The 20,433-nt window shown below is 46.5% G+C and overlaps 2 protein-coding genes across 2 annotated transcripts; one reads left to right on the top strand and one right to left on the bottom strand.

Moving 5' to 3' along the window:
- The first annotated feature begins 12,943 nt into the window (after positions 1–12,943).
- LOC123072543 (probable NADPH:quinone oxidoreductase 1) lies at positions 12,944–15,650 on the top strand. Its single transcript, XM_044496118.1, has 3 exons — positions 12,944–13,105; positions 13,209–13,403; positions 15,035–15,650. The coding sequence occupies exons 1-3, from the start codon at positions 13,012–13,014 to the stop codon at positions 15,337–15,339; spliced, it is 594 nt and encodes a 197-aa protein (XP_044352053.1). The 5' UTR covers positions 12,944–13,011; the 3' UTR covers positions 15,340–15,650.
- A 600-nt stretch (positions 15,651–16,250) lies between these two features.
- Positions 16,251–20,082, bottom strand: LOC123072542 (brassinosteroid LRR receptor kinase BRI1). The gene is made up of 2 exons (XM_044496117.1): positions 16,982–20,082; positions 16,251–16,873 (listed from the first exon to the last, which is right to left on the bottom strand). Exons 1-2 carry the CDS (start codon positions 19,857–19,859, stop codon positions 16,509–16,511), a joined length of 3,243 nt encoding a protein of 1,080 aa, XP_044352052.1. The 5' UTR covers positions 19,860–20,082; the 3' UTR covers positions 16,251–16,508.
- Between the last annotated feature and the right edge of the window lie 351 nt (positions 20,083–20,433).

Genomic DNA, 20,433 nt, shown 5'->3' with positions numbered 1-20,433 from the left:
GAAGGTTATGTTTTAGCATAGGTTCTTGTTTAAGGAACACTTCATCTATTTCTTCCCTTTCCTTCATAAACATATCGTTTTCATGGTCTAACAAATATTGTTCTAACAGATAAGTAGGAGGAACAGCAATGGAAGCAAGACCAATAATTTCATCCTTACTAGGTGGTTCCCTTTCATGAGGTTTTCTACTAAACTTAGTGAAATTAAACTCATGAGACATACCATCTATGCCAACAGTGACAATATTCTTTTCACAATTAATCTTAGCACTAGCAGTATTCAAGAAGGGTCTACCAAAAATAATGGGACAAAAATCATCTTGTGGGGAACCAAGAACAAGAAAATCAGCAGGGTATTTAATCTTCCCACACAAGACTTCAACATCTCTAACAATCCCAATAGGTTTAATGGTGTCCCTATTAGCAAGCTTAATAGTAACATCAATGTCTTCTAATTCAACAGGTGCAATATCATGCATAATTTCTTTATAAATATCATAAGGTATCGCATTAGCACTAGCACCCATATCACATAAGCCATGATAACAATGATCTCCTATTTTAACAGAAATAACAGGCGTGCCTACAACAGGTCTACGTGTCTTAGTATCGGGTCTAGCAATATTAGCAGTTTCACCAAAGAAAGAGATAACATGCCCATCTAAGTCCTCATCCAAGAGATCCTTAATCATAGCAATACCAGGTTTAACATTAATTTGCTCAGGAGGTGTATAAGTCCTAGTATTACTCTTACGAACAACAGTCGAAGCTTTAACATGATCTTTTATCCTAACATGAAAAGGAGGTTTTTCGACATAAGCAGTACGAACTATATGTAATAGTCTTTTCCTCGACTGTAATAGGTGCAACTACTTTCACTTCAACAGGAGGATTATATTTAAACCACTTCTCTTTAGGGAGATCAATGTGAGTAGCAAAAGTTTCACAAAAAGTAGCTACTATCTCAGAGTCAAGTCCATACTTAGAGCTAAATCCACGGAAAGCATCGGTATCCATAAAAGTTTAACAACAATCGAACTTAGGTGTCATACCTGACTCCCTACCATCGTCAGAACCCCAATCTTCAGAGTTGCGTTTAATTCTTTCCAATAAGTCTCATTTGAAATCAATAGTCTTCAGCATATATGAACCAACACAGGAAGTATCAAGTAGGTTGCGATTATCAAGAGAAAGCCAAGCATAAAAATTTTGAATAATCATTTCTCGAGAGAGCTCATGATTGGGGCATGAATATAACAATGACTTAAGCCTCCCCCAAGCTTGAGTGATGCTTTCTCCTTCGCGAGGCCAGAAATTATATATGTAATTACGATCACGATGAACAAGATGCATAGGATAGAACTTCTGGTGAAATTCCAACTTCAGTCGCTTATAATTCCAAAATCTCGTATCATCACATAGCCTAGGCCATGTCATTGCATCTCCCTTCAAAGATAAAGGGAAGACCTTCCTTTTGACAACATCATCGGGGATACATGCAAGCTTAAATAATTCACAAACTTCATCCACAAAGATAAGGTGTAAGTCGGGATGCAATGTTCCGTCTCCTGCAAAAGGATTAGCTAGCAGTTTTTCTATCATACCCGAAGGAATCTCAAAGTGAATATTTTCATAAGGTTCAGTAGGTTGAGGAGAATATCTTTGCTCTTCTGGTTGGGGTGAAGATACCCCAAACAAGCCCCTCAAAGGATTAGTTTCCATAGTGACAAGTAACAGAAAATTTCAGCACACTATATAAATGTTTCCTTACCAAGTCCACTCACCAAAAGCGCTACACTCCCCGGCAATGGCACCAGAAAAGAGTCTTGATGACCCACAAGTGTAGGGGATCTATCGTAGTCCTTTCGATAAGTAAGAGTGTCGAACCCAACAAGGAGCAGAAGGAAATGATAAGCGGTTTTCAGTAAGGTTTTCTCTGCAAGCACTGAAATAAAAGGTGATAGATAGTTTTGTGATAAGATAAATAGTAATGAGCAAAAAGTAAATAAAGTAAATAAAGTGCAGCAAGGTGGCCCAATCCTTTATGTAGCAAAGGATAAGCCTGGACTAATTCCAATAATGAGGAAGGAGCTCCCGAGGACACATTGGGAATTATCGTCAAGCTAGTTTTCATCACGTTCGTAAGATTCACGTTCGGTACTTTGATAATTTGATATGTGGGTGGACCGGCACTTGGGTACTGACCTAACTTGGACAAGCATCCCACTTATGATTAACCCCTATTGCAAGCGTCTGCAACTACAAAAAGGAGTATTAAGGTAAACCTAACCACAGCATTAAACATATGGGTCCATATCAACCCCTAACGAAGCAACGCATAAACTAGGGTTTAAGCTTCTGTCACTCTAGCAACCCATCATCTACTTATTACTTCTCTATGCCTTCCTCTAGGCCCAAATAATGGTGAAGTGTCATGTAGTCGACGTTCACATAACACCACTAGAGGAAAGACAACATACATCTCATCAAAATATCGAACGAATACCAAATTCACATGACTACTAATAGCAAGACTTCACCCATGTCCTCAGGAACAAACGTAACTACTCACAAAGCATATTCATGTTCATAATCAGAGGAGTAATAATATGCATAAAGGATCTGAACATATGATCTTCCACCAAGTAAACCAATTAGCAACAACTACAAGGAGTAATCAACACTACTAGCAACCCACAGGTACCAATTTGTGGTTTTGATACAAGATTGGATACAAGAGATGAACTAGGGTTTTGAGAGGAGATGGTGCTGGTGAAGATGTTGATGGTGATGACGTTGGTGATGATTTCCCCTCCTGGAGGGAAGTGTCCCAGGCAGAACAGCTCCGCCAGAGCCCTAGATTGATTCCGCCAAGGTTCCGCCTCGTGGCGGCGGAGTTTCCTCCCGTAAGCTTGCCCATGATTTTTTCCAGGGTAAAAGTGATGATATAGCAGAGGATGGAGGCCGGAGGCCCACCAGGGGGCCCAGGAGATAGGGGGCCGCGCCCTACGGGGGGGGGCGCCCCCTGTCTCCTGGACAGGGTGTGGGCCCCCTGGCCTATTTCTTTCGCTCATAAATTCTTAATAAATCCAAAAAGTTGTTTCGTGGAGTTTCAGGACTTTTGGAGTTGTGAAGAATAGGTTTCCAACGTTTTCTCCTTTTCTAGCCAGAATTCCAACTGCCGGCATTCCCCCTCTTCATGGTAAACCTTGTAAAATAAGAGAGAATAGCCATAAGTATTGAGATATATGTTGGGGAACGTTGCAGAAAATTAAAATTTTTCCTACGGTTTCACCAAGATCCATCTATGAGTTCATCTAAGCAACGAGTCAAGGGAGAGAGTTTGCATCTACATACCACTTGTAGATCGCGTGCGGAAGCTTGCAAGGTGATGATGGAGTCGTACTCGACGTGATTCGAATCACCGATGACCAAGTGCTGAACGGACAGCACCTCCGCGTTCAACACACGTACGGGACGGGAGACGTCTCCTCCTTCTTGATCCAGCAAGGGGGAAGGAGAGGTTGAGGAAGACAGCTCCACCGGCATCACGACGGCGTGGTGATGGTGGAGAGGCAGTACTCTGACAGGGCTTTGCCAAGCACACAACGGAGGAGGAGAGGTGTTGGGGAGGGGAGGGCTGCGCCTTGGAGGGTCGTGCGGCTGCCCTCCCCTCACCCATCTATTTATAGGGGGAAGGGAGAAGGGGGCCGGCCCCCTAGAACCCATCTAGGGGGGGGGTGCGGCGGCCAAGGGGAGAGGGGAGAGGGTGGCTTGCCCCCCAAGCCAAGGGGGCGCCCCCTCTAGGGTTCCCCCCTCAACCCTAGGCGCAAGGGCCCAAGGGAGGGGGTGCGGCCAGCCCACCAGGGGCTGGCTCCCTGCCCCACGCAGCCCATGTGGCCCCCCGGGAGGGGTGGCCCCTCCCGGTGGACCCCCGGAACCCTTCCGGTGGCCCCGGTACAATATCGGTATGACCCCGAAACTTCCCGGTGTCCGTTTGACAAGTTCCCATATATAAATGTTTACCTCCGGACCCTTCCGGAGCTCCTCGTGACGTCCAGGATCTCATCCGGGACTCCGAACAACATTCGGTAGTCACATACTAGTCTTCCTAATAACCCTAGTGTCACTGAACCTTAAGTGTGTAGACCCTACGGGTTCGGGAGACATGCAGACATGACCGAGACGCTCTCAGGTCAATAACCAACAGTGGGATCTGGATACCCATGATGGCTCCCACATGCTCCTCGATGTTGTCATCGGATGAACCACTATGTCGAGGATTCGATCAAACCCTGTATGCAATTCCCTTTGTCAATCGGTACGTTACTTGCCCGAGACTCGATCGTCGGTATCCCAATACCTTGTTCAGTCTTGTTACCGGCAAGTCACTTTACTCGTACTGTAATGCATGATCCCGTGTCCAACACCTTTGTCACATTGAGCTCATTATGATGATGCATTACCGAGTGGGCCCAGAGATACCTCTCCGTCATACGGAGTGACAAATCCCAGTCTCGATCCGTGTCAACCCAACAGCTACTTTCGGAGATACCTGTAATGCACCTTTATAGTCACCCAGTTACGTTGTAACGTTTGATACACCCAAGGCACTCCTACGGTATCCGAGAGTTACACGATCTCATGGTCGAAGGAAGAGATACTTGACATTGGCAAAGCTCTAGCAAAACGAACTACACGATCTTTTATGCTATGCTTATGATTGGGTCTTGTCCATCACATCATTCTCCTAATGATGTGATCCCGTTATCAACGACATCCAATGTCCATAGTCAGGAAACCATGACTATCTGTTGATCACAACGAGCTAGTCAACTAGAGGCTCACCAGGGACATATTGAGGTCTAAGTATTCACACATGTATTACGATTTCCGGATAATACAGTTATAGCATGAATAAAAGACATTTATCATGAACATTGAAATATAATAATACTTTTATTATTGCCTCTAGGGCATATTTCCAACAGTCTCCCACTTGCACTAGAGTCACCAATCTAGTTACATTGTGATGAATCGAACACCCATAGAGTTCTGGTGTTGATCATGTTTTGCACGCGAGAGAGGTTTAGTCAGCGGATCTGCGACATTCAGATCCGTGTGCACTTTGCAAATCTCTATGTCTCCATCTTGAACATTTTCACGGATGGAGTTGAAACGACGCTTGATGTGCCTGGTCTTCTTGTGAAACCTGGGCTCCTTGGCGAGGGCAATAGCTCCAGTGTTGTCACAGAAGAGTTTGATCGGCCCCGACGCATTGGGTATGACTCCTAGGTCGGTGATGAACTCCTTCACCCAAATCGCTTCATGCGCTGCCTCCGAGGATGCCATGTACTCCGCTTCACATGTAGATCCCGCCACGACGCTCTGCTTGCAGCTGCATCAGCTTACTGCTCCACCATTCAACATATACACGTATCCGGTTTGTGACTTAGAGTCATCCAGATCTGAGTCGAAGCTAGCGTCGACGTAACCCTTTACGACGAGCTCTTCGTCTCCTCCATAAACGAGAAACATGTCCTTCGTCCTTTTCAGGTACTTCAGGATATTCTTGACCGCTGTCCAGTGTTCCTTGCCGGGATTACTTTGGTATCTTGCTACCAAACTTACGGCAAGGTTTACATCGGGTCTGGTACACAGCATGGCGTACATAACAGATCCTATGGCTGAAGCATAGGGGATGACACTCATCTCTTCTTTATCTTTTGCCGTGGTCGGTGACTGAGCCGAGCTCAGTCTCACACCTTGTAACATAGGCAAGAACCCCTTCTTGGACTGATCCATTTTGAACCTCTTCAAAATCTTATCAAGGTATGTGCTTTGTGAAAGACCTATGAGGCGTCTCGATCTATCTCTATAGATCTTGATGCCTAATATATAAGCAGCTTCTCCAAGGTCCTTCATTGAAAAACACTTATTCAAGTAGGCCTTAATGCTGTCCAGAAATTCTATATTATTTCCCATCAAGAGTATGTCATCTACATATAATATGAGAAATGCTACAGAGCTCCCACTCACTTTCTTGTAAACACAGGCTTCTCCATAAGTCTGCATAAACCCAAACGCTTTGATCATCTCATCAAAGCGAATGTTCCAACTCCGAGATGCTTGCACCAGTCCATAAATGGATCGCTGGAGCTTGCATACTTTGTTAGCGTTCCGAGGATCGACAAAACCTTCCGGCTGCATCATATACAGTTCTTCCTTAAGATGTCCGTTAAGGAATGCCGTTTTGACGTCCATTTGCCATATCTCATAATCATAGTATGCGGCAATTGCTAACATGATTCGGACGGACTTCAGCTTCGCTACGGGAGAGAAAGTCTCGTCGTAGTCAATCCCTTGAACTTGTCGATAACCCTTAGCGACAAGTCGAGCCTTATAGATGGTAACATTACCATCCGCGTCCGTCTTCTTCTTAAAAATCCATTTGTTTTCTATCGCTCGCCGATCATCGGGCAAGTCTGTCAAAGTCCATACTTTGTTTTCATACATGGATTCTATCTCGGATTTCATGGCTTCAAGCCATTTGTTGGAATCCGGGCCCGCCATCGCTTCTTCATAGTTCGAAGGTTCATTGTTGTCTAACAACATGATTTCCAGGACAGGGTTGCCGTACCACTCTGGTGCGGAACGTGTCCTTGTGGACCTACGAAGTTCAGTAGTAACTTGATCCGAAGTACCTTGATCATTATCATTGTTTTCCTCTTCAGTTGGTGTGGGCATTACAGGAACATTTTCCTGAGCTGCACCACTTTCCCGTTCGAGAGGTAGTACTTCATCGAGTTCTACTTTCCTCCCACTTACTTCTTTCGAGAGAAACTCTTTTTCCAGAAAGCATCCGTTCTTGGCAACAAAGATCTTGCCTTCGGATCTTAAGTAGAAGGTATACCCGACAGTTTCCTTAGGGTATCCTATGAATACGCATTTTTCCGACTTGGGTTCGAGCTTTTCAGGTTGAAGTTTCTTGACATAAGCATCGCATCCCCAAACTTTTAGAAACGACAGCTTAGGTTTCTTTCCAAACCATAATTCATACGGTGTCGTCTCAACGGATTTAGACGGTGCCCTATTTAAAGTGAATGTAGCTGTCTCTAGAGCGTATCCCCAAAATGATAGCGGTAAATCAGTAAGAGACATCATAGACCGCACCATATCCAATAGAGTGCGATTACGACGTTCGGACACACCGTTTCGCTGAGGTGTTCCAGGCGGCGTGAGTTGTGAAACGATTCCACATTTCCTTAAGTGTGTACCAAATTCGTGACTTAAGTATTCTCCTCCACGATCTGATCGTAAGAATTTTATCTTTCGGTCACGTTGATTCTCTACCTCATTCTGAAATTCCTTGAACTTTTCAAAGGTCTCAGACTTGTGTTTCATTAAGTAGACATACCCATATCTACTCAAGTCATCAGTGAGAGTGAGAACATAACGATATCCTCCGCGAGCCTCAACGCTCATTGGACCGCACACATCGGTATGTATGATTTCCAACAAGTTGGTTGCTCGCTCCATTGTTCCGGAGAACGGAGTCTTGGTCATTTTGCCCAAGAGGCATGGTTCGCATGTGTCAAACGATTCATAATCAAGAGACTCCAAAAGTCCATCAGCATGGAGCTTCTTCATGCGCTTGACACCAATGTGACCAAGGCGGCAGTGCCACAAGTATGTGGGACTATCGTTATCAACTTTAAATCTTTTGGCATCTACACTATGAACATGTGTAATATTACGCTCGAGATTCATTAAGAATAAACCATTGACCATCGGAGCATGACCATAAAACATATCTCTCATATAAATCGAACAACCATTATTCTCAGACTTAAATGAGTAGCCATCTCGTATCAAACGAGATCCAGATACAATGTTCATGCTCAAACTTGGCACTAAATAACAATTATTAAGGTTCAAAACTAATCCCGTAGGTAAATGTAGAGGCAGCGTGCCGACGGCGATCACATCGACTCTGGAACCATTCCCGACGCGCATCGTCACCTCGTCCTTCGCCAGTCTCCGTTTATTCCGCAGCTCCTGCTGTGAGTTACAAATATGAGCAACGGCACCGGTATCAAATACCCAGGAGTTACTACGAGTACTGGTAAGGTACACATCAATCACATGTATATCAAATATACCTTTGGTGTTGCCGGCCTTCTTATCCGCTAAGTATTTGGGGCAGTTCCGCTTCCAGTGACCCTTCCCCTTGCAATAAAAGCACTCAGTCTCAGGCTTGGGTCCATTCTTTGACTTCTTCCCGGTAACTGGCTTACCAGGCGCGGCAACATCTTTGCCGTCCTTCTTGAAGTTCTTCTTACCCTTGCCCTTCTTGAACTTAGTGGTCTTATTGACCATCAACACTTGATGTTCTTTCTTGATTTCAGCCTCTGCTGACTTCAGCATCGAGAACACTTCAGGAATGGTCTTTTCCATCCCCTGCATGTTGTAGTTCATCACAAAGCTCTTGTAGCTTGGTGGGAGCGACTGGAGGATTCTGTCAATGACCGCCTCATCTGGGAGGTTAATGTTCAGCTGGGTCATACGGTTGTGCAACCCAGACATCTTCAGGATGTGCTCACTGACAGAACTGTTTTCCTCCATCTTACAACTGTAGAACTTGTCGGAGACATCATATCTCTCGACCCGGGCATGAGCTTGGAAAACTAGTTTCAGCTCTTCGAACATCTCATATGCTCCGTGATGCTCAAAACGCTTTTGGAGCCCCGGTTCTAAGCTGTAAAGCATGCCGCACTGAACGAGGGAGTAATCATCAGCGCGAGTTTGCCAAGCATTCATAATGTCTTGGTTCTCTGGGACGGGAGCGTCACCTAGCGGTCCTTCTAGGACATATTGTTTCCTGGCAGCTATGAGGATGATCCTCAGGTTCCGGACCCAGTCCGTATAGTTGCTGCCATCATCTTTCAGCTTGGTTTTCTCTAGGAATGCGTTGAAGTTCATGTTGACATGAGCGTTGGCCATTTGATCTACAAGACATATTTGCAAAGGTTTTAGACTAAGTTCATGATAATTAAGTTCTAATCAAATTATGAACTCCCACTCAGATTAGACATCCCTTTATTCATCTAAGTGTTACACGATCCGAGTCGACTAGGCCGTGTCCGATCATCACGTGAGACGGACTAGTCATCGTCGGTGAACATTCTCATGTTGATCGTATCTTCCATATGACTCGTGTTCGACCTTTCGGTCTCCGTGTTCCGAGGCCATGTCTGCACATGCTAGGCTCGTCAAGTTAACCCTAAGTGTTTTCGCTGTGTAAAACTGTCTTACACCCGTTGTATGTGAACGTAAGAATCCATCACACCCGATCATCACGTGGTGCTTAGAAGCGACGAACTGTAGCAACGGTGCACAGTTAGGGGAGAACACTTCTTGAAATTTTTGTAAGAGGTCATCTTATTTACTACCGTCGTCCTAAGTAAACAAGATGCATAAACATAATAAACATCACATGCAATTATATAGTGGTGACATGATATGGCCAATATCATATAGCTCCATTGATCTTCATCTTCGGGGCTCCATGATCATCTTGTCACCGGCTTGACACCATGATCTCCATCATCATGATCTCCATCATCGTGTCTTCATGAAGTTGTCACGCCAACGACTACTTCTACTTCTATGACTAATGTTTAGCAATAAAGTAAAGTAGTTTACATGGCGTTATTCAATGACACGCAGGTCATACAAAAAATAAAGACAACTCCTATGGCTCCTGCCGGTTGTCATACTCATCGACATGCAAGTCGTGAATCCTATTGCAAAGAACATGATCTCATACATCACAATTCATCATTCATCACAACTTCTGGCCATATCACATCACATGATCAATCGCTGCAAAAACAAGTTAGACGTCCTCTAATTGTTGTTGCATCTTTTACGTGGCTGCAATTGGGTTCTAGCAAGAACGTTTTCTTACCTACGAATCACCACAACGTGATTTTGTCAACTTCTATTTACCCTTCATAAGGGCCATGTTCATCGATTCCGCTCCAACTAAAGTGGGAGACACAGACACCCGCCAGCCACCTTATGCAACTAGTGCATGTCAGTCGGTGGAACCGGTCTCACGTAAGCGTACGTGTAAGGTTGGTCCGGGCCGCTTTTCATCCCACAATACCGTTGAGCAAGAAAACACTAGTAGAGGCAAGTAAGATGACAAAATCCACGCCCACAACAAAATTGTGTTCTACTCGTGCAAAGAGAACTACGCATAGACCTAGCTCATGATGCCACTGTTGGGGAACGTTGCAGAAAATTAAAAAATTTCCTACGGTTTCACCAAGATCCATCTATGAGTTCATCTAAGCAACGAGTCAAGGGAGAGAGTTTGCATCTACATACCACTTGTAGATCGCGTGCGGAAGCTTGCAAGGTGATGATGGAGTCGTACTCGACGTGATTCGAATCACCGATGACCAAGTGCTGAACGGACAGCACCTCCGTGTTCAACACACGTACGGGACGGGAGACGTCTCCTCCTTCTTGATCCAGCAAGGGGGAAGGAGAGGTTGAGGAAGACAGCTCCACCGGCAGCACGACGGCGTGGTGATGGTGGAGAGGCAGTACTCCGACAGGGCTTCGCCAAGCACACAACGGAGGAGGAGAGGTGTTGGGGAGGGGAGGGCTGCGCCTTGGAGGGTCGTGCGGCTGCCCTCCCCTCACCCCTCTATTTATAGGGGGAAGGGAGAAGGGGGCCGGCCCCCTAGAACCCATCTAGGGGGGGGTGCGGCGGCCAAGGGGAGAGGGGGAGAGGGTGGCTTGCCCCCCAAGCCAAGGGGGCGCCCCCTCTAGGGTTCCCCCCTCAACCCTAGGAGCAAGGGCCCAAGGGAGGGGGTGCGGCCAGCCCACCAGGGGCTGGCTCCCTGCCCCACGCAGCCCATGTGGCCCCCCGGGAGGGGTGGCCCTCCCGGTGGACCCCCGGAACCCTTCCGGTGGCCCCGGTACAATACCGGTATGACCCCGAAACTTCCCGGTGTCCGTTTGACAACTTCCCATATATAAATCTTTACCTCCGGACCCTTCCGGAGCTCCTCGTGACGTCCAGGATCTCATCCGGGACTCTGAACAACATTCGGTAGTCACATACTAGTCTTCCTAATAACCCTAGCGTCACCGAACCTTAAGTGTGTAGACCCTACGGGTTCGGGAGACATGCAGACATGACCGAGACGCTCTCAGGTCAATAACCAACAGCGGGATCTGGATACCCATGATGGCTCCCACATGCTCCTCGATGTTGTCATCGGATGAACCACTATGTCGAGGATTCGATCAAACCCTGTATGCAATTCCCTTTGTCAATCGGTACGTTACTTGCCCGAGACTCGATCGTCGGTATCCCAATACCTTGTTCAGTCTCGTTACCGGCAAGTCACTTTACTCGTACCGTAATGCATGATCCCGTGTCCAACACCTTGGTCACATTGAGCTCATTATGATGATGCATTACCGAGTGGGCCAGAGATACCTCTCCGTCATACGGAGTGACAAATCCCAGTCTCGATCCGTGTCAACCCAACAGCTACTTTCGGAGATACCTGTAATGCACATTTATAGTCACCCAGTTACGTTGTAACGTTTGATACACCCAAGGCACTCCTACGGTATCCGGGAGTTACACGATCTCATGGTCGAAGGAAGAGATACTTGACATTGGCAAAGCTCTAGCAAAACGCTTATGATTGGGTCTTGTCCATCACATCATTCTCCTAATGATGTGATCCCGTTATCAACGACATCCAATGTCCATAGTCAGGAAACCATGACTATCTGTTGATCACAACGAGCTAGTCAACTAGAGGCTCACCAGGGACATATTGAGGTCTAAGTATTCACACGTGTATTACGATTTCCGGATAATACAGTTATAGCATGAATAAAAGACATTTATCATGAACATTGAAATATAATAATACTTTTATTATTGCCTCTAGGGCATATTTCCAACAATATAATGTGTAATGACAGCCCATAATGCAATAAATATTGATATAAAAGCATAATGCAAAATGGATGTATCACTTGCCATCGAGTTGGAGGCAATTCGGTCGATCTCTGCCGACGACCACATGAAGGAAGACCCACTCGGACCGAAAAGAAGAGGGACCCATCATTTTGAGTCTGGTGGGTATGCGCCTTGTCTCCGAAAGATGTTCCCACCTCCATTACCAACGGAAGTTCCATATTAGGAGAATTTAAGGGGACGACAGGAGCTTACTCGCCACGACCACCATCCTCACGGATGATCCTAGTGACCGACACCGAAGAGGGCCCCGCTTGGGCGCCCACAACCCCACCGAAAAAGCGACATGTAGTGAGGACCGTTTTGACTAGGACGTCATACCCAATGGAAGTGGCATTGGTCGCCATGGAGTGAGCTTACTAGCAACATTATCTTTCAGGTGCTGGAAATGGAGCGCTTTAAGGCGGCTCACTGAAAGAGGTAGTCCAAGGTACTTCATCGAGAAGGTAGCCAATATTTTGGGTCAAATTTTGGGTCAAATTTTGATTTTAAATTTAATTAATGTTATAAAAATAATACTAATAGTAATTTTTAATGAGATGCATTAATATTTTATGAGTTAAAATTTAACACAAAATACGAAGGACACCAATAAACCAGACGGAGGTACTCCCTCCGTCCGGAAATACTCGTCGAAAAAATGTATAAAAATGAATGTATCTAGAACTAAAATACATCTAGATACATCCATTCCTTCGACGAGTATTTCCGGACGGAGGGAGTACTACTCTAGTTTGAGTTCAAAAATCGAGAGCACATTACTTTGTTTTGCTGAATTTTATGGTTTTGTTTGCCAAATTTTGAACATCATCCAAACTGACGTGCGAGCCTCACGTTTACATTGACCGCTGCAGGTTTAGACTTCAGACTGCATCTACATACTTCAGACTGCCCCCTCCCTCGCAAAGCCAAAAGAAGCGGAGAGGAGAGGAGAGCATGGAGGTCGCCGCGGCGAAGCCCATCCTCCGCGTGGCCGCCGTCTGCGGCTCCCTCCGCAGGGCCTCCTACAACCGCGGCCTCCTCCGCGCCGGTACGCTCTCTGCCTCTCCCGACTCTCCCCCCTTCTTCGTGCTTGTTTGTCGCTCGCTCGGGCACGCGCGGCTGCTGTGCTGACCCCGGGGTTGACTGGCCAGCGGCGGAGGTGTGCGAGGAGTCGGTCCCGGGGATGCGCGTGGAGCACGTGGACATCTCCGCGCTGCCGCTGCTCAACACCGACCTCGAGACGCCCGACGGGGGCTTCCCGCCCGCCGTCAAGGCCTTCCGCGACCGCATCGCCGGCGCCGACTGCTTCCTCTTCGGCTCGCCCGAGTACAACTACTCCATCGCGAGTGAGTGCCCGCTCCTCCCCCCTCCTTAATTCCAGCCTCGTTTCCCTGCCAAGTACTCTTCGATTGCTCAAGCCATGTAAGAATGTCGCCCAAATTGGCACTCGCTTCTGCTGCTGCACAAATTGACATAGATACAGCTTAAAGGTTATACTACTGATTGTCCGTGTAATTTGGGGCATCTCTTCTTAGTGATGCTTAATGTCGCCTGCGCTTGTTTCGTGTCAATTCGACCAAGGATTTTGGTATCTGGAAGTAACTGTCGGCAACAGAGACTAACTGTGGTGGCATAGTGCGACGTCTGACAAGGTGGATTCAGATTTGGTTGTCATGGTGCACAAGTGGTGGGTTCCGTTTGATTCCCAATTTCTCATGATGCACTATCAGTGGGATTTTATTCCAATTTTCACTCTCATGATGCCTAATTAGTGGAGGCCTGTCAAGCATGCGGCTGTTGGAAACATGACCAGATACTAGATTATAGCTAAAGTAGTGACTACATAATACTGAAGTTTTCGAATAGGGTCAGTAAGCATGACACCATCATTGTATTGGGACTTCCTTTATTCCTTTCTTGCAAATTTTATAAAGAAAAGGGTGTCAATGTTCTGTCCTATCCTTTTAGCTTGCTTCAATGTAGTTCAATGATAACTGGTAGAGCTGAAAAATGCCCCTATCTAATTCCACCACACCAAGTACCCAGCTGATCTTCTCTCCACCCTATCCAGCAGCAACCAACAATCTTGTAGTTGTTGCAGTTAAGTTTGCTTCACACGATTGCCTGCCCTGTAACAATTCCAGATCTTAGTTTTTCTGTCTTTCGGTACTAATTTAAGCTAATCGAGTAGTCTGACTAAACCAATATGGTAATTTGATACTCAGCTCTTTCAATTATATTATGTGCTCGAAGGATCTAAGATATTACTAACCATTTATTGCATTTAGTTTCTTGTGGTAATCCAACTATACAAGTGTTTGAGCAGTGTATCTCAGCATTGCCAGTTATCGTCAGACTATGTTGCAGTGAACTACTCACATTAACTGTAAACTTCTGTTTGGTTATATTAATTAACAGCGGTTGAGCCTGTTTTGATTGATCATTGCAATGGTTCTCATCATGTTCACTTGCCGTATTCGCTCTTTGATAAGCTCTTTTTTATGAACCTGAACAAGTGGTTGAGCCTAATACATGCTCTCTTATGCAACATTGCTGAATGGGCAGCCAAATTGAGCTATTAGTGCTTGAACCTGTATCTGGGTCATAAAATAAAATAATATAAATCTATAAGTAATAATATTTTCATGTTCTGATACAGTCCATAGGTATAATAGGTGCAGTAGAATACCATGCTTAGTTTAAGTGCACAAAAAAACCATTCAGTTTTCGTAACACCTTATGATTTTTGATGGATATGTTGATGTCTAGTACAAAAGAAGGACAAATAACTATCCTGAAAAATCCTATTGTTATGAAGCTTCAGACAATCATGTAGTTGTAGAAAATGGCTTTGACGTGAAGGCCCAATAGTTTAGTGATTTCTAAATGGCGAATAGAGGGACTGCCTTTTGCTGTTAGATTCTATTATCGATGCTCATATATGTGCTTCCTTCACATAGTTTCGTTCCAACTGTAGCCCCTCTGAAGAATGCACTTGACTGGGCTTCTAGAGGAAAGAATTGCTGGGCAGACAAACCTGCTGCGATTGTCAGCGCGGGAGGTGGCTTTGGAGGAGGTAGATCACAGTACCATCTCCGGCAGGTCGGGGTGTTCTTAGATCTTCATTTCATCAACAAGCCAGAGCTGTTCGTCCAAGCATTTCAGCAGCCACCCAAGTTTGACAGTGATGGAAATCTGATTGATGCTGAGATCAGAGAGCGGATCAAGCAAGTGCTCTTGTCCCTCCAGGCCTTCACACTCAGGGTCCAGAAGAAGGATTGAAGCAGCGCATGAACGTGTTAATCCGTCTTTGTTTTCTTTGGTGTTTTGTGCTGTGGTTGTTGTATAATATATGCCTTATTTGATGACATTTTTACTTCACATTCAGGTATTGTGTTGTCAGCAGACTGAAATCTGTAATAAATCTGCTGCTCTACTGTTTGTGGAGTGTTTAAATGATTTGTTATCGAGGTTATTTTTTATCTGTAGGAATCAAGGTTATTTTTCCTTTCCATGGAAAAGATACATCAACACTTTCCTCTCTGTAAAGCATTATGAGGGTTTTTTTTCGAGGAAATTATGAGGGTTTGTCATACGCCTTGTCCTGTAAATTCAGTCTGTTTTTCCAGCATACTACGACATGACATATACTCGGCATTTTTCCTGATTGTACAATTGAAATATTGGCTTATATGACTGCCATGCACAAATTGGCTGATCCTGTTGTCCTCCGTAAGAGATAAACTGTACCCCTGTTTTGTAGGTTTAATTATGATCGACATCATGCCTACTTCTCTGTGAACATTTTGTGTTTCATTTCATGCAGTACGAAGCACACATGGCAGAATGACACACAAATTTAAGTTCCAAAACTGGTTGCAAATCATTGTGTTGAACGAATGAAGTGCTACAGCCTGTGTCCAAATTATATATTGCTCAGCCCCTTTCCTTTTTTTCTTTCTCAAGAAGGGTTGTGCATGCCATGTGGCCCTGAAGCAAAGCAAGGGCGACCGAATCGGTTGCGAAGTGGGTAGCATGATATGGATTGAAGTTTGAAGTATGATAATTACGATGAGAATTTAGACAAGGACATTTTTTTTTACATTTGCCACGGTAAGGGGTAAGAACCTTGAGGTGAACCAGCAAAGAAAGTGATACTATGCATGTCCACAAAACAATAGTAAGTGTGCAAGTTTATGAACATCCAAATGCTTTAGGAATCATGTCGTGCTGCTGGCATAAAATTGGGCAATACACTCAGAAATGAAACAAAAAGGATACCTATGAGGGACTAAGAACATACAAATTTCAGCTCCAAGGTCAGGTAGCAAATCGTTCCGATGAACAAAAAAAGAAAGGCTACCAAGTGTATCCAAATATTTATCGCTCACCCTTTTCTTTTTCTTTCTCCAGAATCCTGCATGTGGCCATGATGATGTAAGGGCGGCCAATCACTGTGACGCACTTCCTGAAGTAGATGTTGTATTTTTAGCATACTCTGCTTCGATCTTGTTCAGCCTCAAGACTACATCGCTCATCGTTATCCTATCGCGTGGCGAGTCACTGGAGCAGAGCAAACCAACCTCCAGTATTGGGGCAAGAAAACCAATGTCCATGTCGGAGCATTGCAGCAGCCGTCTATCCACGGCATGGACAAGCTGATTCGCCTGAAATAACTGGTGAACCCATCGTCTAAGGCCCAGTCCTCCAACAAACATAGCATCTGTCGGCCTCTTTCCAGTGAAGACTTCAAGGAGCATGATTCCGTAGCTGAATACATCGCTATTTCGTGATGCTTTCCCATACAACCCATACTCTGTGAAAGAAATGGATAAAGCAAATTCCAACATGAGTGACCAATAATAGTTAATCGACTATAAAACAAGAAATCAGTAGATTGAGCAGGATAATTAGTACTAAGTACCTGGTGACATGTACCCAGTAGTGCCATGCATGCTCAAGGAGAACACAGAGCTATCATCAGCTTGTAGTAGTCTTGCAATGCCAAAATCAGCCACATGCACAATCATGTCCTCGTCAAACAACACATTGCTTGGCTTCAAGTCGCAATGCAAAACAGTTTCATGGTAATCATGGTGTAGATAATCCATTGCCATCGACACCTCGAGCATAACCTGCAGCCTCTGACGGAACCCGAATTGTCTCTCGCCCCCTTGTGAGAAGTGAAGTAGTGCATCTAAGTTACCATTGGGCATGTACTCTAACACCAACGCTCTGAAATCCATGTTAGAACATGTGTTGACTATTTGTATCAGGTTGCGGTGCCGCGCCATGCGAAGCACACGACACTCTGCGTCGAAGCTTCTAAAGGCATGCTTGGACCGCATGTCAAGAACCTTAATTGCAACCACCAAACCACTGCTCAACTGTCCCTTGAATACCTTTCCACACCCTCCAGATCCCAACATGTTGTCTTCACTGAAATTATTAGTGGCGCGCACAAGCTCAAGATGTGAGATTAACTGATGGTTTGCTGGATCTGTCGGATCATCGGAAGCTTTGATCCTGCTTTTCTTGAGTTTGTTTCTCATCGATTGGTAGTATAAGAAAATAGCAATAACAACAAAAACTAGTGTGATAGTTGGGAGTAGGATTTTTATCAGATGGTACTTATTACTGAAGGTGTTGCTTACTAGTGGGGGGTGGTGCTGAGAAGATGGTTGACACATAGGCAGAGGGAAACCGCACAAGCCTGAGTTGTTCTCATATTGGCTCTCCGGGAAAGTGGCAAGGGATCCCAGCTCCGGTATTGACCCATTCAGCCTATTGTATGATAGATCAATCTCCGAAAATGATAGTGATGAAAATGAAGTGGGGATTGGGCCTTCCAACCGGTTGTGTGACAGGTCAAGCACAGCCAGTTTCTTGGCACCTGCAAGCTCGTCTGGGATGGCACCAGAAAGCATATTGTGCCCAAGATTCATGATCATCAGATAGTACATCGCCCCAAGTTCCTTGGGTATCTCGGAGTCGAGCTTGTTAAATGACAGGTCCAAGAATATCATGGAGCCATTGAGATTGGAAGTGTACTGTGTGCTGCCCATGTACATTCGTGTGAAGTTGCACAGCTTCTTGCTAGCCATCCTGTTTAGATCTTCGGAACGGATGCTGGCGAACTCGAGCAAGCTCCCCTTGCCGCGACATTTGCTGCTCAGCTCGTCGTTGCGCAGGTATACGTATGGCCGCCCGACGACGAGGCCGACGTTCATCTTGCCGGACTGCTTTGCCAGTTCCGGTGGAATCGATCCACTAAGCTGGTTGTCGTTCAGATCCAGCCAAACCAAACTCTTGCAGTCTCCTAGCTCCGGCGGTATCTTCCCTGAGAAAGAGTTGTTGTTGAGCTTCAAGATTGTAAGGTTGTCTAGCTGCCCCAGCCATGCCGGCACCGATCCAGAGAGCTGATTGCTTCCGAGCGCTATCCATCTCAGGTTCTTGCAGTTCACAAATTCCGATGGGATGTTGCCTGTGAGACCATTGTACTCAAGGATGAAGTTTTCGAGTCGGCGAGCACTGGCTAGCGACGTGGGGATCTCACCCTGCAGTTTGTTCTCCCACAGGATGAGGTCCCGGAGCCGGCTAAGGCTGCCGAGGGAGGCGGGGATGGATCCATTGATGTAGTTAAGGCTGAGGTCTAGAGACTCGAGGCTTTCACAGTCGGAGATCGTCGGCGGGATGACGCCGGTGAGGTAGTTGTTCTGCAGGTAGAGCACCTCGAGCTTGGACTTGTTGCCGGTACTCGGGCAGAGTGAGGGCGGTATAGCTCCAGCGAGCGCGTTCGAGCTAAGGTCCAGCACCCTGAGCTCGGCAAGTCTGCCTAGAGAGTCAGGCACGGCGCCGCTGAAGTGGTTGAAGGACAAAGAGAGCGACGAGAGACGCGGGAGCCCAATGAATGCATCGGCAGGGAGCTCACCGGAGAAGTTGTTGTTCGACAGGTTGAGGTAGGAGAGCGGCGCCGGGAACGCGTTGTCCAGCGGGAAAGCGCCCTCCAAGTGGTTGCTGAAGAGGTTGAGCGAAGCAAGAGCAGTGCAGCCAGACAGGACCCCAGGCAGCACCTCACCGGAGATTAAATTTCTAGACAGATCAAGTGCCTCCATTCTGGAGCAATTGGGGAATACCGGGACCGGGAGAGCACCTGAGATTTTGTTCCCGGCGAGGTTCAGCCGGCGGACACCACCCATCAAGCTGAGCTCGCCGTCGCCAGTGATGTTGTTGTCTGACAGGTCAAGGACATCCAGGCGGGCAAAGATGTCCCCGCCATCTCCCTTCCCGCCGTTACCGCCACCGCCAACGAGTGCGTTACCAGACAGGTTCAGCTCCCGCAGTCCTTCGCACGCGCCGGCGAGAGCGCGAGCATCAGCAACGGATCCACGCAGCATGATGTTCCCGGACAGGTCGAGCTGAGCCAGCTTCTGGCCGCACCTCCACCCTCCGGCGCCGCCGCCGCCGCCGCTCCCGAGCGAGCCGCTGACGTTGACACCTCGCAGGCTGACGACCTCGACGCCACCCAGTTGCAGCAGTGCGCCGGCGACGGCGCTGAAATCAACGTCGAGTTGGACGCCCACCAGGGAGAGCGACACGATGCTCCTCCCTCCCGTGACGCATGCCGCTCCGGGGAACCTGCAGGCGCCGTCGCCGCGGGTCCATCCCCTGAGCTCCCCGCGGTTGCGTACCGCCTCCTTGAACCGCTCCAGCAGCTGCTCGTCGTCGTCGTCCGCTGCCTCAGAAGCCGGAGCATTGACAAGCAGCAGTAGCAGCACCACCAGGCACAAAGCAGTACCCATAGTAGCGCGGCCGGCCGCCTACTGCTCAGCTATCGGCGGCGCGTCGGTGAGAAAATGTTTACAATAGTAGTATTCTCAACTGAACTGGAGAGCTAGCTAGCTGGACCGAGTGAACTTTCAACTTCTGTGTAACGTGCAGATTCTCCTTGTCTCTCCAGATTCTTTTTCACTGGTGACTAAGACATACGAAAAATGGTTTCGCTCGTAGTTAAACCAAGATAACGGGCTACTAAAACCGGATCGATACAGAGAATATCACTTATTTGGGCGAAATGATTGATTGACTAGTCAGAAGTCAGAACATGGGATGTCAGATTATTGGGTCTTGGTCAAGAGGGTCTTCAATAAATAATAACCACTACTCCCTCTTCAACAAATAGAAATATAGGTCACTACTTTAGTGATTGTTGGTATACGTGGTTTTATCCGATAAATTGCGAGTGGACGTGGTGCCAAGCGAGGTCGTTGTCCCGCCCGCCCATTCCCACGTGATTTGTGCATATATTTTATACGGTGAGAATGTATATTTATTTCTGTGCACCATATCCAACCTGTATGTCTTTCGTATTCTGTC

The sequence above is a fragment of the Triticum aestivum genome, chromosome 3B, assembly GCF_018294505.1.
Source record: "Triticum aestivum cultivar Chinese Spring chromosome 3B, IWGSC CS RefSeq v2.1, whole genome shotgun sequence".
NCBI lineage: Eukaryota > Viridiplantae > Streptophyta > Magnoliopsida > Poales > Poaceae > Triticum > Triticum aestivum.
This window is presented reverse-complemented; position numbering and strand designations above follow the sequence as displayed.

Coding starts and splice junctions, on each gene's coding strand:
- LOC123072542 (XM_044496117.1), bottom strand. CDS start 19,859: ATGGGTACTGCTTTGTGCCTGGTGGTGCTGCTACTGCTGCTTGTCAAT. Junction 16,874..16,981: donor TACTGGGTACATGTCACCAG/GTACTTAGTACT, acceptor TTTCTTTCACAG/AGTATGGGTTGTATGGGAAA.
- LOC123072543 (XM_044496118.1), top strand. CDS start 13,012: ATGGAGGTCGCCGCGGCGAAGCCCATCCTCCGCGTGGCCGCCGTCTGC. Junction 13,106..13,208: donor CCGCGGCCTCCTCCGCGCCG/GTACGCTCTCTG, acceptor TTGACTGGCCAG/CGGCGGAGGTGTGCGAGGAG. Junction 13,404..15,034: donor GTACAACTACTCCATCGCGA/GTGAGTGCCCGC, acceptor TTCCAACTGTAG/CCCCTCTGAAGAATGCACTT.